This window comes from Panthera leo, chromosome B2 (assembly GCF_018350215.1).
Source record: "Panthera leo isolate Ple1 chromosome B2, P.leo_Ple1_pat1.1, whole genome shotgun sequence".
NCBI classification, from domain to species: domain Eukaryota; kingdom Metazoa; phylum Chordata; class Mammalia; order Carnivora; family Felidae; genus Panthera; species Panthera leo.
The window spans coordinates 40,473,033-40,492,276 of NC_056683.1; the positions used below are offsets into that span (position 1 = coordinate 40,473,033).

A 19,244-nucleotide genomic window follows, 5' to 3' on the forward strand; every position below is an offset into this window, starting at 1 on the left:
TTGCAGAGTTTTTAAAAAATATTACAAATCACTATTGAATATTGTTCACTGCTTTTATGTTGCAGCTTTTGGGATTGTCATAGTTTTCCTTTTTTTTTTTAAAGGTTTATTTCTTTATTTTGGGGGAGGGGGGCAGAGAGAGAGGGGGAGAATCCCAAGGCTCCATGCTGTCAGCGCAGAGCCCACTGTGGGGCTCAGTCCCATGAACAGTGAGATAATGACCTGAGCCGAAACCAAGAGTCAGGTGCTTAACCAACTGAGCCACCCAGGCACCCCATTATAGTTTTCCTTTTTTATTTATTAGTGATTGCATTGATTGATTTTTCAAATGTTTTTTCATTACTGAGATAAGCAGAGCTTGATTATCGTGTATTAACTTTCATATATTACTGGATTCAGTTTGCTAATGTTGTGTTGTCTGTCATTTTCTTGTAATGTCTTTGGTTTTGATATCAGAGTTAATGCTGGCCTTATAAAATGAATTAGGAAGTATTTTTTCTATACTTTCTGAAGAATCTATGTAAAATTGATATGATTTCTTGCTTAAATGTTTGATAGAATTTGCCAATTAAACAAACTATCAAGGCCTGGTATTTTCTTTGAAGGAAGTTTTTGATAACAAATTTCTTTGATACTTTTTACAGTTATTCAGAACTTTATTTTGTATCAAGGAATGTGTTTCATTGTATAATGTTAAATTTATTGATACTAAAGTCATACATAATATTTGCTTATGCTGTTGATGTCTGTGGTATCTATAGTGAGGTCCTCTTTTTCATTCCTGATGTTAGTAATTTGTGTTTTTCTCTCTTCAATCAGATTGATGAATCTTTTCAAAGAATCTGACTTTCGCTTTGTTAATATTCTCTTTTATCTGTTCTGTTTCACTGATTTCTGCTCTTACTGTTACTCTTCTTTTTGCTTACTTTAGGTTTAATATGCTTATATTTTATTCTTTAATCTGTCAGTTATTTAGAAGTATTGCTTAATTTCCAAATACTTGAAGCTTTTCTAGATACATTGTAACTGATTTCTAACACAATGTTCTATAAGGTTTTGGTCTCGAAATTTATTGAGACTTGTTTTATAACTCAGTCTTGAATGTTCCATATGCACTTAAAAGTTGTGTTCTGCAGTTGTTGGATATAATATTCTATAAATGTCAATTAGGACAAGGTGATGGGTACTGCCATTCAGGTCTTCTATATGCTTATTTATTGATTTTTATTATGACTAGTTTTTTTATCAGTTACTGAGAAAGGGGTATTAAAATATTCAGATGTGATTGTGGATTTATTTATTTCTTCTGTCCGTTTATGTTTCAGTTATCAACTCTTATTAGCCACACATAGATATTTATAATTTCTGTGACTTCCTGATGTATTGATCCTTTTGTCATTATGAATTGTCAGTATCCTTTATTAATTCTGGTAATATTCCTTGTTCCAGGCCTATTTTATCAGATGTCAATATAACCATTCCTACCTATCACAGCATATCCATTATACTTCTGGGGTTTTTTACTTTATTCTGTGGTTGCCCTAGAGTTTGCAGTATATATTTACAATCAATCCAAGTTTACTTTGTCTGAGAAAGTTTTTCTTGCTTCTTCACTTCTGAAGAATAATTTTACAGGTACAGAATTCTAGGTTGATGAGGTTTTTCCTTCAATATTTTAAATATTCCACTCTACTCTCTTCTTGCTTGCATGGTTTCTGAGGAGAAGTCCAGATATAATTCTTATCTTTGTTCCTCTATAGATATGATGTTTTTCTTCTCTGGCTTCTTTATCTGTCATTTTCTGTAATCTGAGAATGATATGCCTAGGAATAGGGTTTTTTGGCATTTATCATACTTGATGTTCTCTGAATCTTGGCTTGGTATCTGACATTAATTTAGGGAAATTCTCAGTAATTATTGTTTCAGGTGTTTTTTTCTGTTCCTTTCTCTTTCTTCTCTTTCTCTTCTCTGGTATTCCTGTTACACATACATTATATTTTTTGTAGGTGTCTCACATTTCATGGATAGTTTGTTCTGTTTTTCTTCCAGTCTTTTTTCTGTTTGCTTTTCAGATTGTTGAGATATTCTCAAGCTCAAGGATTCTTTGCTTAGCCACGTCCAGTCTACTAATAAGCCCATTAAAGGCATACTTCATTCTGTTATAGTGTTTTAATCTCTAGCATTTCTTTTTGGTTTTCTCTTAAGATTTCAGGGGGCGCCTGGGTGGCTCATTCGGTTAAGTGTCTGACTTCAGCTCAGGTCATAATCTCACGGTTCGTGGGTTCAAACCCTGCATCGGGCTCTGTGCTGACAGCTCAGAGCCTGGAGCCTGCTTCGAGTTCTGTGACTTCCTGTCTCTCTGACCTTCTCCTGCCCCTGCTCACACTGTCTCTGTTTTTCTTTCTGTGTCTCTCTGTCTCTCTTTCTCTCAAAAATAAATAAACATAAATAAAAGTTAAAAAAAAAAAATTTCCAGCTCTGCTTACATTGCCCATCTGTTCTTGTATGCTGTCTGCTGTAGCCATTAGAGCCCGTAACATATTAATCACAGTTGTTTTAAATTTCAGGTCGGATAATTCCACCATTTCTGACATATCTGACTCTGATTCTGATGCTTGCTCTGTCTCTTTAAATTGTATTTTTTGACTTTTAGTATGTTTTGATAGCCAGGCATATGATATACTAGGTAAAAGGAACTCCATAGGCCTTTAGTGATGTGGTAGTAAGGCATGGGGAAGGGCAAACATTATAGAGTCCTATGATTAGATCTCAGTCTTCTAGTGAGCCTGTACCTCTGGACTCAGAACTTCAAATGTGCTTCTCAACACTGCCCCCATCCTCATCTGTCTTTCTGTGGGGCAGGATGGCTAGAGTGGGCTGGAATTGGATATTTCTCTTTCCCAGGCCCGTTAGACTCTGATAAAACCCTAGCAGGTTAGGCTGTGATTACAGTTTCTTCTGAGGGCAGACTATTATTATTTTTTAAGTTTATTTATTTATTTTTGAGTGGGAGGGGTACACAGAGAATGAGAGAGAGTGAGAAAGAGGATCTCAAGCAGGCATTGCACTTTCAGCGCAGAGCCCAGTGCAGAGTTTTTAAGAACAGAATGCCCTTGCATATTTCACAATGGTTCCTTTTTTTTTTTTTTTTTTTTTTTTTTTTAACCCCTGCTGGAAACAGGAGAGGATTTTTCTCTGATGTTCACTGTGAGAACTAGTAGAACTCCAGGAAATAAAACTCACCAAACGTGAGGCCCTGATGACTGGGTCACTCTCCAGTGCCCAGTGACTGAAGTTTTTAATCTCTCCGATGTTCACACTGAACTGAGCCTCCAGCAATTTGTCAGGTACAGTTCAGGTTTCCTACCTCACCAGTGGTACCTATAGAGGTTTGTGTTTGTTGGTTTCTGGTCTCACAAGTCAGTATTCTCTGTATTCATCTGTTGGTCTCTACAATTTTGGGGGTAGCAGTTTGTCCTGTGACCTCACTTCTTTTGTAAATCTAGGAATACTTATTGATTTTTCAGTTTGTTTAGCTTTTTACTTGTTAGGACAGTGTGGTAACCTCCAAACTTTGTACATGCTGGACTGGAAACTGGAAGTCTGCGTTCAATTTTAAGGATATTTTCCTGCATATAGAATTCTGGGTTGATAATTTTTTTTTCCTTTTCAACATTTTAAGGATGTTCCGTTGTCCTCTGACCTCTGTTGTTTCTGATAATGTCAGCTTTTTATTAGCATATCTATGGTGCTTTGTGTGAAATGTGCTGGTTTCCTCTAGCTGCCTTTGAGATTTTTACTTTTTATTTTTCTTTTCTTTTGAGAGAGGGAGAGAGCACGAGCGAGGGAGGCAGAGAAAGAGAGGGAGAGAGAATCTTAAGTAGGCTCCATGCACAGTGAGCACCCAACACAGGGCTTGATCCCACAACGATGAGATCATGACCTGCGCCAAAATCAAGAGTCAGATGCTTAACCAACTGAGCCACCCAGGCACTCCTGTCTTTGGATTTTAGCAGTGTGACTGTGGTACGTCTAGCTGTGCATTCTTTGTTTTTGTCCTCATGAGGTTCCTTGAGTTTCTTGGAGCATAAGTTGATGGCTTGAACCAAATTTGGGAAGTTTAGATTATTACTTTTTCAAATATATTTTCTGCATTTTTTCCATTCCTGGGACTCCAGTTACACAGTAGTATAATTGAAGGACTAATTAGAACCACATAGTAGCGCATATATATAACTTATAAATATATGTAAAGTTGCTGTGAATATATGTGTGTATTATGAATATATTTACATAGATAGTGCATAGTCTAAACATTTTAATGAGAGATGCATGACCCAAGAGAGTTTGGAGATGGCTGCTTTCACTAAAGCCCTAAAAATCTCAGGAATCTGTGTGTACTTCCACCAAACCAGTATACCTTTAATATGACAATTAACAACTGATCCTTAACTGTACACATTTGTCTTTCTGTTAAAGATAGGCTCCTAGAGAACAAGGATCTGGCTTTACTTTTCTATATAATTATGTAAAAACATAAAGACATTGGCTCTCTAGTTGATTTTTAGGAATCCAAAAATGCTATGACAGGCAAAGTAAAACTGGAAGTCACCAAAAATAGGAGAAGCACTGGAGAAAAATATCCCAGCCAAAAGATAACGTATGTATGTTATGTATCATATTCATATGATACAAAAGAGAGCTGGAATAGCAGTTTTCATATCTGACAAATAGAATTTATGGTAGAAAGCATAAAAGACACAAAAAGGCAACCAAATTAAAAAATGGGCAAAGAATCTGAATAGCCATATCTCCACATGTTCTTATTGGTTATTTTTGTACAACCTTGTGATACTACAAACTACTAAGTTGGACACTTTTTTTTCTTAACAAGCCATTGCATTGTTTTGTTTTGTTTTTTTAACATAAGCCCTGCGGTCACCGTAGGGCTTGAATTCATGACCCCAAGATCAAGAGTAACATGTTCTACTGACTGAGCCAACCAGGTGCCCTAAGTTGGACACTTTTGAAAAGATGAATTGTATGTGAGTTACATCTCAATTTTTAAAAAGCAATCTGTATAAGGGTGCTTGGGTGGCTCAGTTGGTTAAGCGTCCGACTTCGGCTCAGGTCATGATCTCATGGTTCATGGGTTCGAGCTCCGCATCAGGTTCTGTGCTCACGGTTCAGAGCCTGGAGCCTGCTTCGGATTCTCTGTCTCCCTCGCTCTCTGCCCCTCCCCCACTCGCACCCTGTCTCTCTCTCAAAAATAAATAAAACATTAAAAAAAAATTAAAAAGCAATCTGTGTATTTGGCCTTAAGGGAAACTTCAGTTAATTCCCAGCTCAGAGCTGTACAGATTGTTCTCCCACTATAGTTAAAATTAGAAACAGCAAAAGGGTAGGTTAAGTATGTTTAGAAACTAACATTGCTAATGTTAAGTAAACAGATATCACTGAAATCACTAAGGAAATTTAGAAATGGAACTGAATGATAGAAACATTGTGTGTTGAAATTTTTGGGACATAGCTAAAGGAGTATTTAGAAGGATATATATACCTTTAAATTATTTGCTAAGAAAAAATAAAGATAGCCAATACAGTGGAAATAAATGAAAATGAAAACACAACAATCCAAAATCTTTGGGATGCAGCAAAAGTAGTTCTAAGAGGGAAGTTTATACCAACACAGGCCTACCTCAAGAAGCAAGAAAAATCTTAAATACACAACCGAACCTTACACCTAAAGGAGCTGGAAAACAAACAAAATTCAAACCCAAAGGAGGGAAATAATAAAGATTAGAGCAGAAATAAATGATATAGAAACAAAAAAACCAAATAGAACAGATCAGTGAAACCAGGATGTGGTTCTTTGAAAAGATCAACAAAATTGATAAACCTCTAGCAAGATTTATTTAAAGAGAGAAGACCCAAATAACAAAGTCACTAGTAAAAGAAATAACAACCAACACCATAGAAATACAAACAGTTTTTACAGAATATTATGAAAACCTATATGCCAACAAATTGGACAACTTAGAAGAAATGGAGGGGTGCCTGGCTGGCTTAATTGGAAGAGCATGTGACCCTTGATCTTAGGGTTGTGAGTTCAAGCCCTAAGAAAAACAAAAATGGAGGCATCACAATTCCAGATTTCAAGTTGTATTACAAAGCGGTAGTAATTAAAACAGTATGGTACTGGCATAAATAGACACATAGAGCAATGGAACAGAATAGAAAACCCAGAAATAAACCCACAACTATATGGTCAGTTAATCCTCAACAAAGGAGGAATGAATATACAATAGGAAAAGACAGTCTCTTCAATGAATGGTGTTGGAAAAAGAGGATCACTTTTCTTTCATCATACACAGAAATAAATTCAAAATTTATTAAAGACCTAAATGTGAGATCTGAAACCAGAAAAATCCTTGAAGAAAGCACAGGCAGTAATCTCTCTGACATTGGCCATAGCAACATTTTTCTAGATATGTCTCCTGAGGCGTGGGAAATAAAAGCAAAAATAAACTGTTGGGACTACATCAAAGTAAAAATTTTCTGTGCAATGAAAGAAACAATCAGTAAAGCTAGAAGACAGTCTTCTGAATGAGAGAAAATATTTGCAAATGACTTATCTGATAAAGGGTTAGTATCCAAAATATATAAAGAACTGATATACTGAATACCTAAAAAACAAATAATCCAGTTAAAAAATGGGCAAAGACACGAACAGACATTTCTCCAAAGAAGATAGACCGATGGGGCCAATAGACACATGAAAAGATGCTCAACATCACTCATCATCAGGGAAATGTAAATTAAAATTGCAGTGAGATACCACCATAAACCTGTCAGAATGGCTAAAATCAAAACAAGAAACAACCAAGTATTATTGAGGACATGGAGAGAAAGGAACCCTCATACACTGTTGGTGGGAATGCAGCCACTATGGAAAATGATATTGAGGTTCCTCAAAATATTAAAAATAATAGAACTAACCTGTGATCCAGTAATCACACCACTGGATATTTACCCCCAAAATACAAAAACACTAATTCAAAGGGATATATGCTCCGTATTTTTATTGCAGCATTATTCACAATAGCCAAACTATGGAGGCCGTCCAAGTGTCCATTGATAGATGAGCAGGTAAAGAAGATGTGGTATATGGGGTGCCTGAGTGGCTCAGTCAGTTAAGCATCCAACTTCGTCTCAGGTCATGGTCTCGCAGTTCATGAGTTTGAGCCCCACGTCAGGTTCTGTGCTGACAGCTCAGAGGCTGGAGCCTACTTTGGATTCTGTGTCTCCCTCTCTTTCTGCCCCCTCCACCACTCGCACTTTGCCCCCCCCCCTCAAAAATAAACATTTAAAAAATTTTTTTAAAAAGACGTGGTATATATTACACAATGGAATATTATTCAGCCATAAAACGGAATGAAATCTTGCCATTTGCAACAATATGGATAGAGCTAAAGAGTATAATGCTAAGTGAAATAAGTCAGTCAGAGAAAGACATACCATATGATCTCACTCATACGGAATTTAAAATACAAGCAAAGGAAGAAAATAGACAAACCGAGAAACAGACTTTTTTTTTTTTTTAAGCTTATTTATTTTGAGCAAGAGATAGCAGGGGAGGGGCAGAGAGAGAGGGAGAAAGAATCCCAAGCAGGCTTCATGCTGTCAGCACGGAACCCAGCTCAGAGCTCGATCCCACAGACTGTGAGATCATGACTTGAGCCGAGACCATGAATCCAAGGCTCAACCAACTAAGCTACCCAGGTGCCCCAGAAACAGACTCTTAACTGTAGAGAACAAACTGATGGGTTACCAAAGGGTAAGTTGGTGGGGGATAGGGGAAATAGGTGATGGGAATTAAAGAGTACACTTATCATGATGAAAAAAAGAAAAATAAAATGATTTTTTAAAAAGGCTGTACACACCTATCATTCCTGGCTCTGTCTGCTGAAAGGGCCTAGAAACAATGGAACTCCTGAAGCAGTGAGCACACTGATATAACTAAGTATTTGCATAAATAAATAAATAAATGGGAGAGAAGGGATGTTTTCAGTAGTTTTTCCATACTGAAAATTACAATTAATAAAATAGGAAGGAGGGAAATAGAAAGTCACCATTAGGCAAATAACACAGCAGTAATTGTAGACAAGATCCATTGGTTGATGCTAAAACGAGTGGCTGAAAGTTTGAGAAATAGACTATTTGCATAGTCTCAAAGTATCTCTCCCCAAATAGATTTAGTTGCAAAAGATACAATAGTAACTTTGTAGTGAAGAAATCTGACAGACACCACCTTAACAAAGTAAGCAATGTTAACGCCACCAGTACTAAGACCTATCGAATCAGCATCATGTGCCCCCTGTTTGATGTACTGAGAAGGGCAAAGCACCACTTCTGTGACATCACTTCTGTGGTATTCTTGCCAGAAATGCATAACTCAATCTAATCGTGAAAACGTCAAACCCAAATTGTGTGACCTCTGCAAAATAACTGTGACAAGTACTCTTCAAAAGGTTATGGTCACAAAAATGGAGAAAAGACTGAGGAGCTGTTAGAACTTGGAGGAGACTAAGGAAACATGACGTCTAATGCAATGTGGGATCCTGTATTGTATCCTGAGAGAGAAAAAAGGATCATAGTGGGAAAACTGATGACTTTTGAATAAGGGCTGTAGTTCATAATACTGTGCCAATATTAATTTCTTTGTATTGTTAACCTTGGGAAAAATTTGGTAAGGGTATAAAGGAACTCTGTACTATTTTTGCAACTTTATGAGTAAAATTATTTCAGAGACAAAAAATAAAAATATACAGGGTAAACATTGAGCTCAGTAAGTTAGAAGAACAATTGAGTATACTCAAAGGAAAAAGAAGAAGAGAAAAAGTTCAGAAGATAAAAGATGTACTGACTCTCAGGGCGCCTGGGTGGCGTCCGACTTCGGCTCAGGTCATGATCTCACAGTTTGTGAGTTCGAGCCCTATGTCGGGGCTCTGTGCCGACAGCTCAGATCCTGGAGCCTGCTTCAGATTCTGTGTCTCCCTCTCTCTCTGCCCCTCCCCTGCTCACGCTCTGTCTCTCTCTGTCTCTCAATAATAAATAAATGTTAAAAAAATTTTTTTTAATTAAAAAAAGATGTACTGACTCTGGAATTGTTATGCCATTTTTCTTGCAAGACTGAGTAAGAAAAAGAGAATGTAGTACATAAGATTCAAAATGAAAATTGAAAATCATACTGCGTTTCTTTTGATGATATCATATCTTGCCAAGCTAGGTCCTCTACATTGCTGTGATTGGAAGCAGATACTTCGTGGAACAGGCAATGAAGGTTGCAGTGTCCACAATTTGATTCTAGGAGTTGAAAAATTGTCTAGTACCCAATAGGTACTAAGTTGTTTGAGTCTATTTGATGAGCAGAACAATTACATGTTTCTTTTAGTCAAAGGGTACCCTGAAAAAAAAGAAATATAGAGACACTGAAGGTGCCATGAACCAAGAAAGTTTGTTAACCTTTGAAATATGAGAATTATGAACAACTAAGTTCTTCAAAAATTTTAAAAACCTAGATGAAATGGATAAATTCATAGAAAAATGATAGGCAACTTGAATACAGTATGAGAAACATTAGAATGGTAATCAAATATCTTCCCTCCCACAAACCCCATACCTAGATGACTTTATAGGTAAGTTCTAACAATTTCAAAGGAAAATTCCTCTCTTACACAAGTTACTACAGAAAATGGAAAAAGAGTGAAAACTGCCTTAACTCTTCATGAGGCTAATATAATCTTGATTTCAATCCCTGATAAATTCAAGACATAAAACCGTTTTTTTCATTAATGTAGCTGAAAGGATCCTGAATAAAATATCAGCTTGTCTGCATCTAAGAATATTCTAGAAGAGTGATGCATCGTAATCAAATGGTGTTTAGTTCAGGAATCCAGACAGTTCATCTTTAAAACAATTATTAATGTAATTCACCATTTTAATAGTTGAGAGAAGAAAAAAATGTTTTCCTGATTTGATTCTATAAAGCATTTTATAAACTTCAGTAATTGTTTATGATATAAATTCTGAGCAAAGTATATATAAAACTATTGAATATTTGGGTGTTAGATTTTTAGAAGCTTTATTATGGACATTTTCAAACATATTAAAAATAGAGTGAATGATGTTATAGATCTGACATGTACTCATTGCTCAGCTTCAGCAATCACCAATAATATGGCAACTCTTTTTATACACACACGTATACACACACACACTTTTTTTTCTTGCCCTGCCGGATTATTTTAAAGCAAATTCCAGACTGCATGTCTTCTTATGAGTCCTCAGAATATAGCTTTTTTTCTCTACAACGATTAACATCCTAAAAAATTAACACTAATTCCTTAACATTGTCTAATATCTAGCCTGAGTGGAAATTGTCCTGATTGACTCATAAATGTGGATTCAAAGTTCACACTTGCATTTGGCTGTTATTCCTCATTTTTTCTTTTAATCTGTAATAGCTTCTCTCCCTCTTTTTTTTTTTTTTTTTTTTTTTCCCTTTTCTTTTCTTTTCCAGTTATGTCCCTAAGAAAATGGGTCATTTGTTCTGTGGAATTTTCCACATTCTGGATTTGTTTGTTGTGTCCCCATGGTGTTGCTTAACATGTTTCTTTATGCCCTGTATTTCCTCTGAACAGGTATTTAGGCATAATTAAATTGTTATGTAGTATTGGAGGGGGGTATGAATACTAACTTCATGAATACTGATGTGTAACTTCTTAATTCTTCATGTCAGGAAGCACATTATGCTTGTCTGGTTTTTTTGTTTAAGATGATCAGTGGGTTTAGGTATCTTGCAGATGCAACCATTATAAAGGTCTTCGTTATCCTTTTTATCTAATGTTTTAGCAGTCACTGATGCTTGTTGTCTAGATCATTATTTTTTATGAGGGGGTAGAAAAATATTCTTAGTTTTTTGTCTGTTAGCTTGTCTTCTATAGAAGAAAAACAGTCCCTCCTCATTCCTTTGATTAGCTTGAAGTTTATATAGGAAAGGCAAGATATATTCCTGATTTTTTTGTAGAAGAGCACTTTCTTTGTAAACCTACTGGGAACATAATACTAATGGATACCCTTTAGAGATGTTTTACTTTAATATTTAAAGTAAGGCGAAGATGCCTACTATTACTGCTGTTTAATATATTACTGGAGGTTCTTGTCAACAGCATAAAAGAAGAAAAACAAAACGGTGTAAAGATTGTAAGGAAAGAGAAAATTGTCATTACATACAGGCTGTATACTCACTTACTCCGGGAGAAAACAAAACAGAATCAACAAACTATTAGAACTGCCTTGAGTTCATCAAGGATACTAAAAATCAATACTGTTTCTTTTCATCATCCTTAAGCAACTAGAAAATGAGTTGTTTTTTTTTTTAAAGGAGATTGGAAGTTTATTGAATACACCACAAGGGAGCAGTGGGCAGGACAGCAAAGGAGAGACTGCCTAGAAAATGAGATTTTGAAAAAATACTTATTTAAAATAAAACCTAGAGAGTACCTAGATATTAGTCTAATCAAGAATATAAGGATTCATATAAAGAAAACTTTACAACTTCAGTAAAAGACTTAAGAAAGAATCATGGATGTGATAATTTACTCTTATAATGATGTTCTTACTCTTGAAGCTTATCAATAAATTCTAAGTAATCTCTGTCAAAATTTTAGCTGGATATTTTTGAGGCACTCTATACACTTATCCTCAGTAATGTGTCGAAGAATAAAGAAGAGTTTGTGAATAGCTGAGCCAGCATTTTCGAAAGAGAATAAAAGGGAACTTAACCTGCCAGATATTAAGACCTACTACAAAGCCATAGTAATACAGTTTGGCATGGTGTAAGAACAAATAAATCACTGACACATATTAGAGAGCTTATAGACCAAAGGAGATGTGGGAGCTTTATAAAGATGACCCCATAACCAATAGATAAAAGTTAAATCATTTAGTAGATGGTGTTGGAAAAAAATAGCTCAGTATATATTGAGAAATAAAACCTTATTCTACATGATATACAAAGGTACAGTTGTATTCCACCTAAATGTGGAAGATAAAACCAAAAGATGAATAGAAGAAAAAGAGGAATATTTTTGTGACTTGGGGTTGGGGAAAGAACTTCCTAAAACCTCACAGTACAAACCAATTGCATGTGTGTGTATGTGAATTTAATTGCATCAGAATAGGTAGTACTATTTAACAAAGGACCCCATAAGCAAAATTAATACACAAGTGACAAACAGGAGACAATATTTGCAATGTTTAATATTGCCAGGTGCCATTATCCTTTAGATTAGATTCTGCAAATAAGATAAAAGAAAGCAATCCCAGCAGAAAAATGGGCAAAGACAATTTATAGAAAAGGAAGCCCCAAAAGTAATAAGCATATAAAGAGTTGCTCAAAGATACTAGCGACCAGGGACATGCAGATTAAAACAATATGACATTATTTCAAATATGTTGGCCTTGCACATATTAGAAAACCAGATAAAACCAAATGCTGATGAAGATGCAGGGCTATAAAAACCCTCATACACTGATGGGGGTATGTAGCCACTCTGGACTGTAGCATGGCACTCAGAATAAGAACTTAACATGAATTATGACCCAGAAATTCTGCTCTTGAGTTTATATGCCAAAGAACGTCGCAGACATATCTGTTAAGAGAACATTTACACGATGCTTATTACAGCATTGTATAGTAGAAAGGCATTGGAGGTTGTCCAGGTGTCCAGTGCAGGGAGAGTAGAGAGAGAAAATATTTTGGGTACATGACATAGCATACTATGTAGCCATTGGAAACAGCAAATCAGATGTACACATACAAAATGAATGGATTATGTTACAGACGTGTAAATGTAACGATGAGATATATAACACAATGAGAGTTAACATGCATTAAAAATACATGCACTCAGGCAGCTTTTCCTGCCAACACGGGTCCTGTCCTGTGCTTTAATAAAATCACCTTTTTGCACCAAAAAAAAAAAAAAAAAAATACATGCACTCAAATACATTTTGCAAAAACACATACAACTAAAAGGGCACACAATAAGCACAGTAGAATGGTTGCCTATCAGGATACAGGAACTAGGCTAAGGTGAAATTTAAAGATGTTCCTAACTCCCCATCTCATTTCATGGAAGTGTAGGGATTCTTTTGTGTAGGATATGATCTGTAAATGTGTCTAGCTGGCAGTATGATGAAAGGAAATGAAACGACTGAAATGAAATGGGAATTTGATATCCCCAAATCTAGTGTGAGATCTACACATCTACATATCCAGAATGAGAAGCAGGTTCTTAAGCTGACTTCATTGCTCAAAGATCTCACAGATCTTTGAGAATAATATTTCCTTCTAACACCAAAGCACTTCCCTATTCTGGCTCTTCTAGGATGGATTCCAATTGAAATATTATGTTGTGATATATACAGTTATTTTATGACACTCTGATTTTTTTTTTCTTTAACTTTACAGAGACTGTGCAGTTGATCCAACTTGTGTTTTATGCATGGAGTGCTTTTTGGGAAGTATTCACAGAGACCATCGATATAGGGTTAGTAATGCCCAGATAATAACCATACCCACTATTAAATTTTATATTAGATACCTTTTCTGTCTTTTTTAAATTCCAAGATTTAACACTAAAATGGGGGAGACTGGTTTAAGAAATGTGTTGTTTTAACACCATTAAACATATGATAGCAGTGTAGAAATGAATTATGAATCCAGGCTTCCTGAATACATGGTTTAGGAAAGACAGCACAGATATCAGCTCCTGCATATTGCTTTTCAGCTAGTTTGTTTTGCTATTTTCTTATTGTTTATTATCTTCATAATTCTAGGTTTATGCAGAAGGTTATCAAAAATTAGAGGATAAAGATGAGAGGTAAAGGAAAGGGAAGGACATGGGTGAAAAGGAGTAAGGAAGTGTCAGGATTATACATTTAAGAAATGCTTTGTTGGTCATTGTCTACAGAAGATTTGTCATTTCTTAATATTAAAGAGGCATCTACTACATCGCGGAAGAGGGCCCAACTCCAGAACATAAGACCCACCTATTTTATTATTTTTCTACTGCTATAATGCAGTCAGTACTTTGCAAAAAGTCAGGTATGTTTGCTTTTAAATCAAGGATATGAACAAAGACAGTTTATGCTAAGCCTGTCCTAAGCCTGTCCTGGTTCCTCTACTAGAAATTGAAGGCAAAGCCGTGAGCATTCAAAAGTTAAGGAAGTGTTAGTAGCTGGAACTTTTCACCCTCAAATGAAATAGTAGAGGGAATATTGCAATCTTATTATTAATTCAGGAGCCCTGTTGGCTCAGGACTTTTCCTCCTGTTTGTTTTTTTTCACTCTACCCGAGTATTGCTAATAATGAACTAAAGCAGCTACAAAATTAAGACCCCTTGTGTCTTTGTATGTTTTTATTTTCAGAAGTCAGTAAGAGAATCCCAGTTTTCTTTAAGCTGTTCTATCTATATCTCGGGTAACCAGAAGAAGAATAAAAACTATAGGGTTATCATTTTCCAAATGGCTGCCTCCTCATGGTTTGTGGGTTTTTTGTGGGGTTTTTTTGTTTGTTTGTTTGTGTTTTGGCATATATCCCTGCAGCCCCTGGGAATAATTGTCACTTGTGGATTTACATTAATTATATTTTTATATATAACAGATACTTTCTTTGGACAGTATGTAATAGGGCTCGTTCTGAAATTTGCAGCAAATACCCACTCCTAAAACTCTCTCGTGCAGTATTTTTTTAAGGTAGAGTTTCCTATAATTAATGAGTTGTATCTTGCTAGATTCCTTGAATCATTGCCATATCTTAGGGAAGTATGAATAATTCTTGAACCCTGCAGATGGTGAAAACCTTTTCTGACCAGACAATCCACTTTACATTTCCTGAGCTGCTTTCCTTGTCCAAGAATGCTATTTAGAGGGTGTTAGAAAAAGAAAAACAAACTATTTCTGTAGGTTTTGTTGGTGACTTTCTCTTATCAGATGCAACAATCTTCTAGGGAAAAATAACCATAGTAGTCTTTACAGCTCTTGAATCTGTTATATTACATTAGAGCACTGTAACCAGGTGACATTAATACCAACATTGTACCAAAGCCCAGCAGGAAAACCCTGTTGGTTTTCCTAATTAAGGAAGTCATGTAGGTAGGCACATTTTACCTCTTTAAACTAGACTAGACACTACAAAGTAGCTTATTTCAGCTAGTTTGATTAAGTGATTTCAGAATCACTTAATTTAGGCTTATTTAAGCTTTAAAACATCAAGAGGTTTGGCATTTTATTTCATTTTACTCCTCAAAAGAAATGAAACATTTTAGCGATGTTATTTCCTTAGCACTTGCTATTCTCATTTATAATCTGATAGCCCTCAGTAAATACTTATTGACAAGATACTTTACAATTTTTTTTCAAGATGACAACGTCAGGAGGTGGAGGTTTCTGTGACTGTGGTGATACTGAAGCTTGGAAAGAGGGTCCTTACTGTCAAAAACATGAACTTAACACCTCTGAAATTGAGGAAGAAGAGGTAAAAACGTTTTCACAAAGTTGTTTTTAAGGAAATACTGTTTTAACCACAAGTTTGAAATATTTTCAGACATAGGAACTAGGTTATGAGAAATGAATAAGCAAAATAGTCCTGTCGCTCTTACCAGTGACTAGACCTACTTTGAAAGGTCTTTTACATTTTATGGATGTCATACCGTTGCTATTAGTACTCACTTGTCATTCTGGAAGTTTAATTTAATTTGGACTTCTATTTGAGGTTTTGTTTTAAGTCCTCATTTATTACTGAAAGATTATTTTTCCTATGTGTATAGATTAATTTTGTTGTTTTTTGTATATTTGTGTTGTGACTAAGATTTTGTAGGCCAGGTACCCTTCTTTTCTGTAACTATACGTGGGAGCCAATTCTAATCACCATCTGGCATATCAGTGTCATTGGATATGTGATGAGACCAAGTATAAATAGCAAAGTACAAATTACAGTCACTCCAGCTGTAAATATGTGCTTTTTAAAATTCTTGATTCTGCATTATTTTCTCTAAATGATATTTGTAATGATATAGTAGGCTCTTACTAAATAAATACTTAAATCTCTGCTGCTATTTCTGACAGTTTGATGTTTGATTCAACACCCTCATTTCAGATTTTATTTTTAAATGATAGAGAAGTAGATACATTCAAAGTACTTATGCATCGTTAGCAGCTCTGCTACAGATTTGGGGCAAGTGAACATTAATAGTACTTCCTGGTCCTCATACCTTACAAGTCTCAAATATTTGACCTGCACTTTATGGTGCAGGACAGAGTCTTTTAGACTGTGTTCCACTGTGCTTAGGACAGATTAAAATTTGTGTGAAATGATTGAGTGCTATGAAAAACATATACTTTGTGTTTCATTTGCCTCGTGTAACGCAAATGTGGTGTAGGATTTGCAACAGACACCCAGTGATTAGAGTTTCAGATTTCTCCACTTCTATTGGAGGAGCTCCATTTTTATCTCTTTTATATATTGGATTGGATTTCCATTTGTAAAAATACAAGACAAATATTTGACAAAAAGAGCTGTACTTTTAATTTAAAAAAATGAAGACTGGGGGGCGCCTGGGTGGCTCCGTCGGTTAAGCGTCCGACTTCAGCTCAGGTCACAATCTCGCGGTCCGTGAGTTCGAGCCCCGCGTCAGGCTCTGGGCTGATGGCTCAGAGCCTGGAGCCTGCTTCCGATTCTGTGTCTCCCTCTCTCTCTGCCCCTCCCCCATTCATGCTCTGTCTCTCTCTGTCCCAAAAATAAATAAACGTTAAAAAAAATTAAAAAAAAAAAAAAATGAAGACTGGTATAAAACTATGGGAGAAGACATTTGCAAATCATATACAGTAGTCCCACCTTATCCACGGAGGGTGTGTTCCAAGACCCCCTGTTGATATCTGAAGTTGTGGATAGTACTGAACCCTATAGATACTATTTTTTTTCTTATTCATACATACCTATGATAAGGTTTAATTTATAAAGTCTAATTTTTTGTCAGTAAGAGACTGGTAATAACTAATAATAAAATAGGACAATTATAACAGTATATCATAATAGAAGTTAGGTGAGTGAGCGCTCACTCACTTGCTCTCATAATATTGTACTGTACCTACCTTTCTTGTGATGATGTGAGATGATAAAATGCCTACTTTGTTGAGATGAAGTGAGGTGAAGGCCATAGGCATTGTGACATAAAGTTAGGCTACTGTTGACCTTCTGACCATGCCTCAGAAGAAAGAGTATCTGCTTCCAGTCTCCCAACTGACCTGGTGGTGACCAAAACCATGGCTAAGGGGGGACTTAATGTATCTGAGAAAGGTTTTGTATTCAGGGTATATATCTTACAACTCAACAACAGAACCACAAACAACACAAAAATGGGCAAAGGACTTGAATAGACATTTCTCCAAAGAAGATATAATACATATGACCAACAAACATATGAAAACATAGTCAGCATCATTAGTTATTAGGGAAATGCAAATTGAAACCACTTCACACCCACTAAGATGGCTATAATCAGAAAAAAAGGAATGTATGTGTTGGTGAAGATGTAGAAAAAGTGGAGCCCTGCAGGGTACATGCCTAAAGGGGATGCAAAATAATTCAGAGCCGTGGAACAGTTTGACTATTCCTCCAAAGATTAAACATAGAATTGCCATATGAGCCTGTAGTTTCACTGTTAGGTATATACCCAAAAGCACTGGAAGCAGGTGTTCAAATGAGTATCAACTGTAATGTCTATCAGTAGATGAATGGATAGACAAATTGTGGTGTACAGATAACGTACTATTACTCAGACATAGAAAGGAATGAAATACTGATCCCTGGTACAACTTGGATGAACCTCCGAAACATTATTCTAAGTGAAGGAAGCCAGACACAAAAGAACACGTATTGTCTGATTCCATTTATATAAAATACCCAAAATAGGTAAACTTGTAGACAAAACACACACTGGTGGTTGCCAAGGGCTGGGGAAGGGGAGAATGGCAAAAACTGCTTAATGGGTAGGGGGTTTTACTTTGAAGTAATAGAAATGTTTTGGAACTATAGAAAGGCGGTAGTGGTACAATATTATGAATGTACTAAATACCACCAATTAGTTTACTTTAAAATGGTTAGGTTTCTGTTCTGTGAATTTCACCTCAATAAATTACTTAGAAAAATCTTAGGACTTTTGTTACCTTTTAATCTTTGTTTCAGATAGACTGAAAATAATTTTTGAATAAAATTTGCTTGCAGTTACTCTGTTGACTTTATACTCGTACATAAGTTGGGTAGCTATCAAATATTGACGACTTGAGTTAATTTCCTGTTAGGAAGATGTTAGCAAGATTGCCTGCCTGGCTTAAGTTATATGGTTCTGCCTGGAGAATCTATACTGCAGCAACTTGACAGAGAATAAACCTCCACACTCTGCCATTTAATTCCAATTTAAGAATTCAGTTAAGAGAAATGAAGTCCTCAAGGATAAAACTGTAAGAGAAGCTATTTTTAAAATAGCATTTTGTTTAGCATTCCTGGTCCCCACTCAGTAAATTTATACATATATCTAGGTTTTTTTTATCTTTTATGCTTAAAATGGAAGAAAGCTATAAAATATTTGCAATGTACTTTTTTAGTCTGTCATAGAATTGTTTTTATTGAATGTAATTTTTTATTATACATTTAGCCTGCATCTTAAGAAAAAAGTTGGAAAAAATATACCTGTATATTATCAAGTATATACTTGATAATACACTTCTCTAGGGATAATGTTTAGCAGTTCCATGGATCTTCTCAACTCTTGGCATTTGGGATGGGACTTTTGTTGTTGTTATATAGGCCAGGGATCAGCAAACTATGGCCCCATAGAGGCCCGTTACTGGCACCATCATAAACTAAGAATGGTTTTTATATTTTTAAATATTTGGAAAAAATCAATAGGATGGTGTCTGTGGCATGTGAAAATGGTAGGAAATTCAGATTTTGGTGTCTATAAACAAAACTGTACTGCAACACAGGTATTTTTAATTGTGCATTGTCTATAACTGCTTTTCCACTGCAACAGCAAAATTGAGCAGCTGTAACAAATACCCTGTAGACTACAAAAACTAAAAGACTTAGTATCTGACTCTTCACAGGAAAAGTTTGC

At 35.6% G+C, this 19,244-nt stretch overlaps 1 protein-coding gene across 13 annotated transcripts in view; it reads left to right on the plus strand.

The window, feature by feature from the left end:
• The window catches only part of UBR2 (ubiquitin protein ligase E3 component n-recognin 2), a 124,503-nt gene that overhangs the window by 24,341 nt on the left and 80,918 nt on the right, over window positions 1-19,244 (plus strand). For 10 of the 13 annotated variants that reach the window (XM_042938777.1, XM_042938775.1, XM_042938778.1 and 7 more), the window contains exons 3-4: window positions 13,538-13,616; window positions 15,491-15,604. The exons of 1 other annotated variant lie outside the window; for it this stretch is intronic. In XM_042938777.1, the coding sequence (XP_042794711.1) occupies window positions 13,538-13,616; window positions 15,491-15,604 (193 nt within the window). Of the gene's footprint in view, window positions 1-3,155; window positions 3,348-13,537; window positions 13,617-15,490; window positions 15,605-19,244 lie in introns of those variants that run through there. 2 more of the 13 variants (XM_042938780.1, XM_042938782.1) reach the window with 2 other exon arrangements.